We start from the raw sequence: 13,621 nt of genomic DNA on the forward strand, positions 1-13,621 counted from the left end.
TCTTTGACGGGCGCTTCAAATGTAAATCTATGCTTAGCACCCAAGAGCGCTTGAACTGCCTAGCTCTCCCTGAGGATTCTGCGATGATGTAGTATCCCCATGAGTGACAGAACACTAAGCCAATCACGGCGCAACTAGAGTGAATTACCGACGCCTACACTCTGTGCTTTCGCTGGCTGCCCCTCCACCACAGAAAGCACTGAGCTAGACTGAAACACCTGCCTTTTGGAGCTGCCTTACTCAAGAAACCATGTTTGTGTGCGACTTTATGAACTCAAAGATTTTTTTTCACATTGTTTGCAAACTGTAACACGAATGAATGTCAAAATAACATGCAAAATAGGCTAATTATAATTTATAAATACAGTTGAAGTCGGGACATTTACATACACCTTAGCCAAATACATTTAAACTCAGTTTTTTCACAATTCCTGACATTTAATCCTCGTACAAATTCCCTGTCTTAGCTCAGTTAGGATCACCACTTTATTTTAAGAATGTGAAATGTCAGAATAATAGTAGAGAGAATGATTTATTTCAGCTTTTATTTCTTTCATCACATTCCCAGTGGGTCAGAAGTTTACATACACTCAATTAGTATTTGGTAGAATTGCCTTTAAATTGTTTAACTTATGTCAAACGTTTCGGGTAGCCTTCCACAAGCTTCCCACAATAAGTTGGGTGAATTTTGACCACTTCCTCCTGCTCGCTTTGAGGACAATACAGTGCCACTGACACGGCCCGCTACCAAAACCTGCGGACTCTCCTTCACTGCAGCCGACGTGAGTAAAACATTTAAACGTGTTAACCCTCGCAAGGCTGCAGGCCCAGACGGCATCCCCAGCCGTGTCCTCAGAGCATGCGCAGACCAGCTGGCTGGTGTGTTTACGGACATATTCAATCAATCCTTATCCCAGTCTGCTGTTCCCACATGCTTCAAGAGGGCCACCATTGTTCCTGTTCCCAAGAAAGCTACGGTAACTGAGCTAAACAACTACCGCCCCGTAGCACTCACTTCCGTCATCATGAAGTGCTTTGAGAGACTAGTCAAGGACCATATCACCTCCACCCTACCTGACACCCTAGACCCACTCCAATTTGCTTACCGCCCCAATAGGTCCACAGACGACGCAATCGCAACCACACTGCACACTGCCCTAACCCATCTGGACAAGAGGAATACCTATGTGAGAATGCTGTTCATCAACTACAGCTCAGCATTTAACACCATAGTACCCTCCAAGTACCCTCATCAAGCTCGAGACCCTGGGTCTCGACCCCGCCCTGTGCAACTGGGTACTGGACTTCCTGACGGGCCGCCCCCAGGTGGTGAGAGTAGGTAATAACATCTCCACCCCGCTGATCCTCAACACTGGGGCCCCACAAGGGTGCGTTCTGAGCCCTCTCCTGTACTCCCTGTTCACCCACGACTGCGTGGCCATGCACGCCTCCAACTCAATCATCAAGTTTGCAGACGACACTACAGTGGTAGGCTTGATTACCAACAACGACGAGACGGCCTACAGGGAGGAGGTGAGGGCCCTCGGAGTGTGGTGTCAGGAAAATAACCTCCCACTCAACGTCAACAAAACAAAGGAGATGATCGTGGACTTCTGGAAACAGCAGAGGGAGCACCCCCCTATCCACATCAACGGGACAGTAGTGGAGAGGGTAGAAAGTTTTAAGTTCCTCGGCATACACATCACGGACAAACTGAATTGGACCACCCACACAGACAGCGTGGTGAAGAAGGCGCAGCAGCGCCTCTTCAACCTCAGGAGGCTGAAGAAATTCGGCTTGTCACCAAAAGCACTCACAAACTTTTACAGATGCACAATCGAGAGCATCCTTTCGGCTGTATCACCGCCTGGTACGGCAACTGCTCCGCCCACAACCGTAAGGCTCTCCAGAGGGTAGTGAGGTCTGCACAACGCATCACGGGGGGCAAACTACCTGCCCTCCAGGACACCTACACCACCCGATGTCACAGGAAGGCCATAAAGATCATCAAGGACAACAACCACCCGAGCCACTGCCTGTTCACCCCGCTATCATCCAGAAGGCGAGGTCAGTACAGGTGCATCAAAGCAGGGACCGAGAGACTGAAAAACAGCTTCTATCTCAAGGCCATCAGACTGTTAAACAGCCACCACTAACATTGAGTGGCTGCTGCCAACATACTGACTCAACTCCAGCCACTTCAATAATGGAAAAATGTATGTAAAAAATGTATCACTAGCCACTTTAAGCAATGCCACTTAATATAATGTTTACATACCCTACATTACTCATCTCATATGTATATACTGTACTCTATACCATATACTGCATCTTGCCTATGCCGTTCTGTACCATCACTCATTCATATATATATATATATATATATATATATATTTTTTTTTTATCCCCTTTTCTCCCCAAATTTTTTTCGGGGTATCCAATCGCTAGTAATTACTATCTTGTCTCATCGCTACAACTCCCGTACGGGCTCGGGAGAGACGAAGGTCGAAAGCCATGCGTCCTCAGAAGCACAACCCAACCAAGCAGCACTGCTTCTTAACACAGCGCGCCTCCAACCCGGAAGCCAGCCGCACCAATGTGTCGGAGGAAACACCGTGCACCTGGCCCCCTCGGTTAGCGCGCACTGCGCCCGGCCCACCACAGGAGTCGCTGGAGCGTGATGAGACAAGGATATCCCTACCGGCCAAACCCTCCCTAACCCGGACGACGCTAGGCCAATTGTGCATCGCCCCACGGACCTCCCGGTCGCGGCCGGCTGCGACAGAGCCTGGAGTGCAGTGCAGTGCTCATTCATATATTTTTATGTACATATTCTTCATCCCTTTACACTTGTGTTTATAAGGTAGTTGTTGTGAAATTGTTAGGTTAGATTACTCGTTGGTTATTACTGCATTGTCGGAACTAGAAGCACAAGCATTTCGCTACATTCGCATTAACATCTACTAACCATGTGTATGTGACAAATAAAATTTGATCTGAGTCAGGTTTGTAGGCCTCCTTGCTCGCACACGCCTTTTCCGTTCTGCCAACAAATTTTCTATAGGATTGAGGTCAGGGTTTTGTGCACGCATTTTCCCTCTAAATGACACAACGATTTTCTCTGTCACACACTCAGTCACAACACACGTGCCTGGCTGTAAAAGTGCATTGTGAGTGACGTCGCCAGCAGCAGGCTAGCAGCAATTTCAGCAAATTGCAAATCATTGTTGGCTGACTGCAGCAGCAGTATTACGGGTTCGACGAGCCAAACCCAATGAATATAGTTGGTCACGAATGTTTGATCTTGAACAGAACTTACAACATCAATCAACATGTCTCAATCAAAATTGTACAGAAAAGAGTGGGTGTCTGTACCTGAACAAATGTCAAATCATATTTTTTTTTGCCGAGATGGCCAGTCAATTTGAGTAACGTTATTGCGTATTCTACGTAATGACGAAGTTTTACGTCATCACGCAATGACATCACGTCTTTTAGCAACAAATCAACCTGCCTCTAGCAACTTACCCTGAAAATTAGTTGGCAACACTGGTTAGAAAGACGAATGAATGAGACGTATTTTTGCAGTTTGAACATGTTGGACCAGCATACACTCAAAAGAAATCATGTTCTTTCACTGTACCAGCGAAAACACAACGAAGGCTAGTCACCAGCCTATGCTGAGTAGCAACTAATGGGGATCCGAATAAAATACCCAAATGGTGTCCATTTTATTAGTAGCTTTTTAGTAGCCTAGCTTTTTAAAGTAGCATTTCAGCTTAAAAACACTTCCTCCAAACATTCCATTATTTGTCTTGCAGTTTTTAATTACTTTGTCACAGCAATTTGTCTTCATTGAATCTACAGTTTAAATATTGGAATTGATCGGTTCACACGTCAGTGTGTTTGAGAGAAATAGTGCAGAAATCCATATGATTAGCATAAAAAAAACTTCTCATTTGTCAGCCTGCCTGTTGATTTTGGCAGTATCTCTAATGAATCATTATTGACTTCAATAACATCTCAATCACTGACACACACCCCATTGACTGATACACCAAGGACTCCACTTAAAAAGGGACAACCTATACATGGTAGAAGATCCTTAGTAAAATGTTGAATCAAAACCAGGCTCTGAACTTGGTAGTCCACACATTGACCAGGATATAGCAATCTTTAAACAACACTCAATCAGCAAGTGTCTGTCTCAACTTGTCTTTCTGTGATTCCTCAAATCTCCTTGCCTTCTTAACCATATTGAAGGAGAAGATCCATGGTCCCTTCCCTCTGAGCTTCTCCTCCAATGGATTTTGAGCAGGAGCGGAGGGCATACAAGGAATTGAGGAAAGATAAATTGATATGTTGCCTTCAGATAGTAAGGACTTGACAAAAACACTGGTCACAGGTTCGCATAAATTTCAGTAAAATATACACTTTATTTGGATACTTTAGGAAAAATAGAATTGTCTACTACAGCAATAGACAAAATATAGAAATCATAGTTTTTTTCACACAAACAAAACAGCATCAATCATAAAGGGAAACAAAAGACTACTCTAGTTGCACTGACTAGAGATGACTCCTACCTCATCTCCCTCAACCAGCGGTAACTCGAAACAGAACTTTTAAGATATTTCTGTGCTGATACTTTGCTTGACTCAGAACCCTTACAGCCCATGTGCATTCACGTAAGTGTAGCTAACAGAATATTATGTAACATCAATGCGTATCATCAGTATGGAGATGTTTGTAAAATGGTTTGTATATATTATCAACATTGAAAGAAATACGTATTATACCCACCACTGGATGTTAGTTAGTGCATGTACCTACCACTAGCTAGTATTGATTGTCAGAATATCAAGAAATTATTAATAAAAGACCTACAGTATATAATATAAAAATTATAATATGATGACAATAATGATATGATAAGAGACATACTTGTACTCACAGTGTTAAGCCTATTGCAATGCTATCAACATGGGCCATGTTGCAATTCTACATCAGATTAGTAATTCATGTTTCATTTCTAACTAATCTGAATAATTAAGCGACCCTACTTAGAGTGTTATGGAAGCATATAGCTGCCAAAATTCTATATAAAAATGAAATGCAATGTGTCATTAATTTATCATTACACAATTACATTTTAAATTACATTTCAGTAGCTATACGCTTGCATAGAAGGTTGGGTTTGATACATGTGGATTTTGTATATTTATGTAACATTTCACACCCATGAACAAAACCAGACATAGATATTTGTATTCTCTACTAAAGTAAAACAGTACCTGCACTTCAAGTGCTTGATAAAACATTGTCTAAAATGCCAATTTAGGTTTGGTCACAATTGGGTAACTTTTCCACACACAATTCCCCGAACAACATTTTCGCAGACAATTATTAAACATTTTAAAACCTAGTAGTGCAATTCTAGAGAATACCTGTCCAGGGCTCTACACTGACATGTTTTACAATGAGCACATGTGCTCCTAAATAGAAATTTAGGACTTTAAAAAAAGTTGATGAATAAAAAGGTTTTAAGAATGTTCCATGCTCAATCAATTACAATTTAACCTTAAATATTTGAGTCACTTAGGCGAGACAAATGTTCAACTGCCTCTTTAATGGGAGGGCCTTTACCGTTGTAAAGGTGGGACTCACATGTCTGTCTGTGAGAGATGATATTCTCCGACGTGTCTCTTCGCTAGCAGTTGAGCAAACTCTAACATAAAAAATAAAAAAAACTAGAGAGTGAACAAAACGATGTAAACTGCCAAGAAACACGAGGACAAAGTCCCACTTTAGTAGACTTTCGGGTAAATTCGACCAACTTCTATGCCAGTGCGCTTCTTAAAAATGTATCGTTCAGCACTTCCCTCAGTGCGCACAGCCCCCCCAGGCACTGTTGCTGCTCGAGGTGGGATAGCTATATGGATTTTCGTAGTTCTTTGTTTTGTTTCATAGAGGTAGCTAATCACACAAACAAATACTTTGAAAATGTCTACAGAAAATATTTTCTGGGGCCATAAATCACAAGTCGCACATGTGTTCATACTTGATCAACACACATCTATTTTCAGACGCATATGAGAGTGAAATGGTTGCTCTGTAGAGCCCTGCTTTCTAGTATGTACTGTAAATACTTGGTTAAGAAGTATCATAGGGACTTCCCTGTCTCGGTCCCAGCCTCAGAGAGACTTGTCTCGTACTGTAGTTTTCCCATTATCCTCCCTTCATGGAGCAAAGGGTAGGCCCTCTATCTACCCTAGCTCTAACCACTAGGCAGGTAGCCTATACTAGGCCCTCGCTCTAACCACTAGGCAGGTAGCAGGTAGCCTAGTGGTTAGAGCGTTGGACTTGTAACCGAAAGGTTGCAAGAGCGAATCCCCGAGCTGACAAGGTAAAAATCTGTCGTTCTGCCCCTGAACAAGGCAGTTAACCCACTGTTCCTAGGCTGTCATTGAAAATAAGAATTTGTTCTTAACTGACATGTCTAGTTAAATAAAGGTAAAATTAAAAAAATACTAGTACAGATTGGTCATTTAGGGTTTCTTTCATCGTCCTGTATGAATGTCTGTGATTTTTTTCTTGTTCTTGGTCATATTTCTTTTAAAATTTAATGTGCAAACCAAATCAGTAAAAATCTAATCCCCAAATAGATACATTTCATCAGAGCTGTCATTGGTGGGAGGTAACAGTCTCAAACAGCATAATGTTAGCCTACATCCAGTTACAGATAATATCGCTCACACTGATATAAATATTTTTATTATCTTAAAACTCTAAAATAATCTGGGTCTGTATTCATAAATTGTCTCAGAGTACGAGTGCTAGGATTAGGTCGCCCCTCACAGGTCTCATTCATTATGATCTCAAAGGCAAACTGATTCTAGATCAACACTGAGACAATGTGTGAATACAGGCCTTGAGGTGCCGGGTGATGTATGGATGTAGATCCAGCAGCTCTTAAATCGGTACTGTGGTGGCTCACCATCTCTCCTTCAGTCAGTCAGTCCATCCACTGAATCTGAAAATGGACACATAACAGATGTAATATAATTGGAAGGAACCGTCATTGTCATGTCTATGTGAAACTATCTAGGCTAGTTAATGGCAGTATTGATATTACTGGAGAGGAATATTGCCCTGTCCTGGACAATCCTAATGGATTGAGAGAATAGTTATGGTTAGCATAGAAAAAAATGAAGGAAGAAATGTTAAAAAGGGTTGAGGGGAGAGGTAGTGAGACCAATTCCACACTACATGACTACTACATGAGTAATTCAAATACAGTTACCGTAAGTGGAATAATACAACTGTAATGCAAGTTCAAATGTTTTGGAGTGAAGAGCAAAGATTATACATTTCACCCAGTCTGAGGTTTAGCCTATGAGACTGCTGTTTCCTGGTACCAGACTATGTCTGACTTGTCAGTAAAGCTGTCACTCACTGTGGGGCGGGTCCACGTCCAGTTTGGCCAATCCTACAGCAGAGTTCACTTTGGGCCTTGCCCCAAGCTCCCGGTTCTGGTTTTGGTTCTGGTTTTGGTCCAGATGTTTCTTCTCCTCCACCTCCTCTGGGCTATAGATGCCCTCCTCCGCCACCACCTTCTCTATCTTCTCCATGAGCCGCCTCAGTTGGGGGTGCTCCCCAAATATGCAGTTATTGATGACAAAGTACCTCCTCTTGCACTTTTCCAACACCCACTGCAGATCCTTCCCCTCCCTCTTGATGTGTCTCTCAATGGACATGTTCCTCAGTACCTCAGCCCAAGTGAACACTAGAATAGTATGCCTCCACACGTGCTCCCCAAACAGGGCCAGGTGCTCCTCGATGCGGCTCCGGTCCACCTCGGTAAACATGCCCACGGGGATGACAAGCAGGAAGGCGTGGGGGCCAGGGGGACCACACATAGAGGCGCCCCGTACCATCTCCTGCTGGTAGAGGGGAGGCGTTGTCTGGGCTGAGAACCAGCCCGGCGTGTCTATCACTGTCACCTGGCGCCCCTCCACCTCAGTCTGACGCTTGACACAGAACTCGGCTGCCCGTTCTAGGCGGAACTCCTCGCGGCCCAGGATGGTGTTGCCTGTGAGGCTCTTCCCAGGCCACCTCCAGCCCAACAGCACCAGCCGTAGCTCAGATAGCCGGTTGGCTTCCCGGGCTGCTGCCGCCAGCCTCTTCTCCTCCTCCTCCGGGTCAGGCACATCCTCTCCTGAGGGTACACATATCACAAGTCATTAGCAAGGACTTTTTAGCTAATACTGTTTCAGCAGTTTATTTAACACACACCTGAGGAGTATTTTTCTCCGCTAATACAGGAGTAATTAAGCCTAGTTCACTCATCTTGTGGAATAAATTAATTTATCAGGGGGTGCAGCAGCATCTTCGGCACCCCTACTTCTCGCGGCTATGGATTCTTTAGTTAGTTAGCGGTGCATATTACTTTTTATCAAATTCAGCTCCCTTATTGAAAATTAAATAAGGCCAGTTTAGAACCAAGTCATATAGCATGCCCTACGCATGTGCATTGAGGTCTATGAGGATAGCGGACAGCTAGCAATCACTTTGACTTTCATTCGTTAGTCCGTGCCAACAAAAAGTCTAGCCAGTTGATCATCTCATGTGTGGTTATTTATGGAAGAAACCGTAGTCTTGCTGTGTCATCTGCCAAATTAGTAAACTATAAAGTGAAACGCGTCACATTCGGGTCAGAGTTAAACTGGCTAACCTAGCTGTTAGCATTCCGTAAACTATCGATAACCGGCTTTTAATAGGTTTGTTCGATTAGTTGTATCGATTGACTTGAGACAACGTTTATATTTTGAGACCCACCTGTTGATTGAACTTGTTTCTCTGATTCCATGCCGGTGCTTCGTTATTCTAAAATTGTATTCCGCAATTAATCCGCTGGAGAAGGATTTCCTGCTTGGTTGACATACGGCGCGGGACTATACATTTTAGCAGGACGTGTGTGCGTGAAACTTGTGTTATGGTGCCCCCTTTGAACCTCCTGCGGACAGTGCAGCCTTCCTTGATTATAGTTTATTGTACAGTGGAGGTTTGTGGCGTGTGCGGGCCCTGATAGGTATTTGACCAACTATTGCGTTACCAAATTACTCCCATTGGACAGTGGTCACATTACTGGAGCAAGTTGCAGTAAAAAATAAAACTTCCTGAAAATTACAACAAAAAAAATGGGGTAATTTTATTTTGTTAAAATCTTCAACATCCTTCATATTTACAAAAATTATATTTCTGTAAAACTCCAACTCTAAAAGTAACATTCATAGTATAGTGCTTCACTCATATTCTTTATTATAATTCACTAACACTTATCTGTTTTTCAAACCCAGCACCTTTTACAAAGTAAAGTAGCCTACTGATAAGGGACATACAGTACAGTGTCTATTGAAAGTCTACACATTTTGCTGTCTTCAAATTAAATACATTTGATAAAATTAGATGTTCACAACCTACTCCACAATTATAGAAATTAAACAAATATGTGTTGATTGTGGATGTCTTCATACCAGTGTTAAACATTGGGTAGAATCTTATGTATAATGATTCACAGCTCTAATTTATCTTAGGGCAACATTTATCCATTGTTTTTGTCAAAATTACTCAAGCTCAGTAAATTTGGTTGGGAGTCATTGATGGAGAGCAATATTCAAACCTTGACTGATTTTCAAGCAGATTTAACTCAGGTCTAAGACCGGACCATTCAGGAACACTTAACACCTATAGGAAAGCCATTACAGTCAGTCTTTGGCATCTACATTTATGAAATTTTCCCACTGAAAAAATAAAACTATACCAGAGTTAGGTATTCAGAAGCCTGTGGCAGTGTTTCCTCTAACTTGTATCTCCTTTCATATTCCTTTTGATCTTGCCAAACTTCCCAGGTGTCTACCAGAATACTGTGTCTACCAGAATTTCTGTGTCTACCAGAATACTGAAGCAATTAAGACATTTCACTTTTGAAAATGTGGAGTTGGTTGTGTAGATCATTAGGAAAAAAAATATCCAGTTGATTCACTTTTTAGATTTAAAGGGATAGTTCACCCAAATGGCACATTGGTTTCCTTACCCTGTAAGGCTAAGCAGTCTATGGACCAGGTATGACAGCAATATTTATTTCCTTGGCACTGTTAACAAATGCGAACATTTTAGCATTTGTGGCACAAAACCCATTCAAGTCATAGTACCAATATTAGCATTTTTTACACACCATGACCAAATCATACAAAAGTATCTACAACTGATTAAGATTCAAAAAGTCACTTATTCACTGAACAATAATATAAAATGCAACATGTAAAGTGTTGGTACCATGTTTCATGAGCTGAAATAAAAAGATCCCAGAAATGTTCGACGCACAAAAAACATTTACATTTTGTGCACAAATTTGTTCACATCCCTGTTAGTGAGCATTTTTCCTTTGCAAAGATAATCCATGCACCTGACAGGTGTGGCACATCAAGAAGCTGATTAAACAGCATGATCATTACACTGGTACACCTTGTGCTGGGGACAGTAAAAGGCCACTAAAATGTGCAGTTGTCACAACACAATGCCACAGACATCAAGTTGAGGGAGCGTGCAATTGGCATGCTGACAGCAGGAATGCCCACCAGAGTTGTTGCCAGAGAATTGAATGTTTATTTCTCTACCCTAAGCCACCTCCAACATAATTTTAGAGAATTTGGCAGTAGGTCCAACTGGCCTCACAACCGCAGACCACAAGTTTACCACACTAGCCCAGAACCTCCACATCTGGCTTCTTCACCTGCGGGATTGTCTGAATTTTTTGTTCAGTATAGATGATATGAAAATATTGAATATCAGTACCATGACTTAAATAGGAATTGTGCAACAAATGCTAAAATGTTATTGGTTTCCTTACTCAGTAAGCGGTCTATGGACAAAGTATGACAGCAATCCATGCTTTGGTTTAGTTTCCCTGGCACTGTTTTAAAATAGGTGAACTATCCCTTTAATTTTAAGGAAGCTAAATGTGAAGAGAAGTGTGTAGACTTTCACTAGCGACTGTATCCTTCATTGACAGAAAATAGTGTAATATAGCAGTAATAAAAATCACCTAGTCAGAGCTCACATTCCAATACTTCACTTCCATATTTGTACAACACGCATAAAAACAAGCCAACAGAATAGAGATCATTGGCTCTTCCCTAAGAAACTTATTAGAACAAAAAGATAAAAACATTCAAATTAACCTTCGTACATTGAGTCTGGTGTGTGTTAGTTACACAGCCCAAGCTGCCAGCATCTGCATGTCTTCATCATCCTCTACCCTCTTCTTGGACGCTGTAAAGCAGGAGGTCAAAACTGTTACCTGGAGTCGGTTTAACACAGACTGTATTATAAAAACTAGCATACACTTCAACTAGTTTATTATTCTGCAGGCCCTTGTCCTATACTTACGAGTGCGCTGGCTGGGTCGAGTTGAGGGCAGCTTGGAGGTGGGCAGTTTGGAGGCGGGCACACTGGGCACTCTGCCCATGTTCGTCATGCTCTCCTCCAGCTCCAATTCTGCCAGCTCTGCTAACAGCTCATCCTGCGGGATAATCAGAATGAGATGCATGCAGTATTGTACATGTTTGGCAACCACAAAACCTAAGTAGCCTATAAAGCAGCTAAATAAATGAATCCTCCACTGGTCACAGTGAATAGGCTAAGAGGATGAAATAAGATGTATTTTTTGAGAAATGGTGAGCAGTAAATAGGTTACCTCATCAAATGCATCTCCGAAAGGTCGGGAGATAGCATCACAGATCTCCTGGGCCACTTCCTGCGACTCAGTGATGTCCTGCATCAGAGAGTCAATTTTATCCAGATCCCTGGGAGGAAAACAGGGATTTAGGAACAATATAATAGTAGTAGGTCCATCAGTAGGCCTAGTTAGCTATGATCCTCTTTTTTTCTGATATAACGTTAAACTCAGGTTGAAATAGAATTAGGAGCATATAATTGTCAATAAAGTAAATCTTGAGAAAGGACAGTGTTTGATAGCTACCAAGGACCAAAGTTGTGCACTGTAGGGAATAGGGTGCCGTTTGCGGCGCATACCCGGTGTTGAATGGTTATTATCCTTGTTCACTCACATGTTCTGGTGGACCCCCTTGATGGCCTTGGCAGCGTAGCCCATGGTCTTCAGGACCTCAGTGTTGGTGTTGGCATTCTCCAAAGCCTCCCTTTGGAACTCGATGGTGGAGAGGGTCCCATCAATCTGGGTGAGCTGCTGCTCAAAGCGCTTCTTCCTCTTCAGTGCCTGGAGGGCCGCTGGTGGTACAGAGGTACAAAAATATGGTTACGATGATTATTAAATAGCATATAGAAGTACCATTTGCATCTTTAGTAGTTAAGAAAAAAGCAATGGCAGAAGGGGTACAGAAGGACACAAATTAGTATGACCTAGATAGGAGTCATTAAAGAAAGTAACTGATAGCCTAATGACAGAAGATTGGGCTGCAAGCAGCACTGACACAAAACTATTGTCTGTTTATAGGAGTTCCCTGTATTGACAAAATACTTACCCAGAAAATACGGCATCCTTATTGATACAGATTATTTCGGTTCAGGTGATTCAACATGGACCAACCAAATCATGCAGACGTGACAATATCACAAAAATACATACCACGTTTATTCTTGAGGCCATTCTTCTTTGCTATTATAATTTCTTGTTCAATTTTATTTTCCAAGAAGTCCTGTTTTTTCGCCAGCATCGCCTCTGTTTCTCGAAGTTTGTGAATGGCCTCCTGCGGGGTAGGTCCTGTCCGAGACCGATGGCCATGTTTCGACTTCGAAGAGCTTGGATAGTGGCTAGAAGAGCTCGAACTTGAGCTTCCCTTGAACAATTTAGAAATTTTGCTCATTTTGGCCTTTTTTTGGTATTCAGTTAAAGTTACTTTTCAAATGTCGCTCGTTAGATCAACTTCTCTGGAGAAAGTCGCGCCAGGTGCAGGTTGCAATTCAAGTACGACGGCTTCAATTCAAAAACAGATAGCCAGTCCCACACACCTGAGTGACGATTCCTGAAATGTGACACCTGTGGCGAGGCCGTGAAAAATAACAATAGGCTTTTATAATGAATGACACAATGGCCTAGGCCCTAACTATTATGAAAAAACGTGAATTTTACAAAGATAAATAACTATGAGAAAAGATTGCATATAAAGGATAGGCTTTAGGAAATGTATCTAATTATTTCATGTCAAGATAATCAACACAATAATCATTTAAAAAACAAAACATTTACAGTGTAATAATTCACCTACAATGTAGGCCTTTTCACAATGTATCACTCATAAATGTATCATTACTCGTTCGTACAACGTCTCAATTTATCATGGACAGAGAGTGGTTTATATTTAGTCACGTGAGTTCGTTGCAGGGTCAGAGCAAAGAAGAGCAAAGATTTTTTATAAGTAACATAAGATAGACCACAGCCTGTTGTTTCCAATGGGAGCATAGTCATAGTGGACAGAACAAGCAAGGAGTTGGACAGAACCAAACACGAACTAGTGAGAGCCGCGATTGGCGCGTTCTAGCATATATTTGCACATTTCCGTTAGAGAACGCCTACTCTGTG

General features: G+C 42.1%; 2 protein-coding genes across 2 annotated transcripts; both read right to left on the reverse strand.

The window, feature by feature from the left end:
• Positions 1-6,441: 6,441 nt before the first annotated feature.
• Positions 6,442-8,952, reverse strand: LOC120050415 (GTPase IMAP family member 6). Its single transcript, XM_038997005.1, has 3 exons — positions 8,839-8,952; positions 7,457-8,218; positions 6,442-7,033 (listed from the first exon to the last, which is right to left on the reverse strand). Exons 1-3 carry the CDS (start codon positions 8,867-8,869, stop codon positions 7,008-7,010), a joined length of 819 nt encoding a protein of 272 aa, XP_038852933.1. The 5' UTR covers positions 8,870-8,952; the 3' UTR covers positions 6,442-7,007.
• Positions 8,953-10,759: 1,807 nt separating this feature from the next.
• chmp4c (charged multivesicular body protein 4C) lies at positions 10,760-13,007 on the reverse strand. The gene is made up of 5 exons (XM_038997006.1): positions 12,668-13,007; positions 12,132-12,309; positions 11,759-11,867; positions 11,452-11,584; positions 10,760-11,334 (listed from the first exon to the last, which is right to left on the reverse strand). Exons 1-5 carry the CDS (start codon positions 12,903-12,905, stop codon positions 11,273-11,275), a joined length of 720 nt encoding a protein of 239 aa, XP_038852934.1. The 5' UTR covers positions 12,906-13,007; the 3' UTR covers positions 10,760-11,272.
• Between the last annotated feature and the right edge of the window lie 614 nt (positions 13,008-13,621).

This window comes from Salvelinus namaycush, chromosome 7 (assembly GCF_016432855.1).
Source record: "Salvelinus namaycush isolate Seneca chromosome 7, SaNama_1.0, whole genome shotgun sequence".
Classification (NCBI taxonomy): Eukaryota; Metazoa; Chordata; class Actinopteri; order Salmoniformes; family Salmonidae; genus Salvelinus; species Salvelinus namaycush.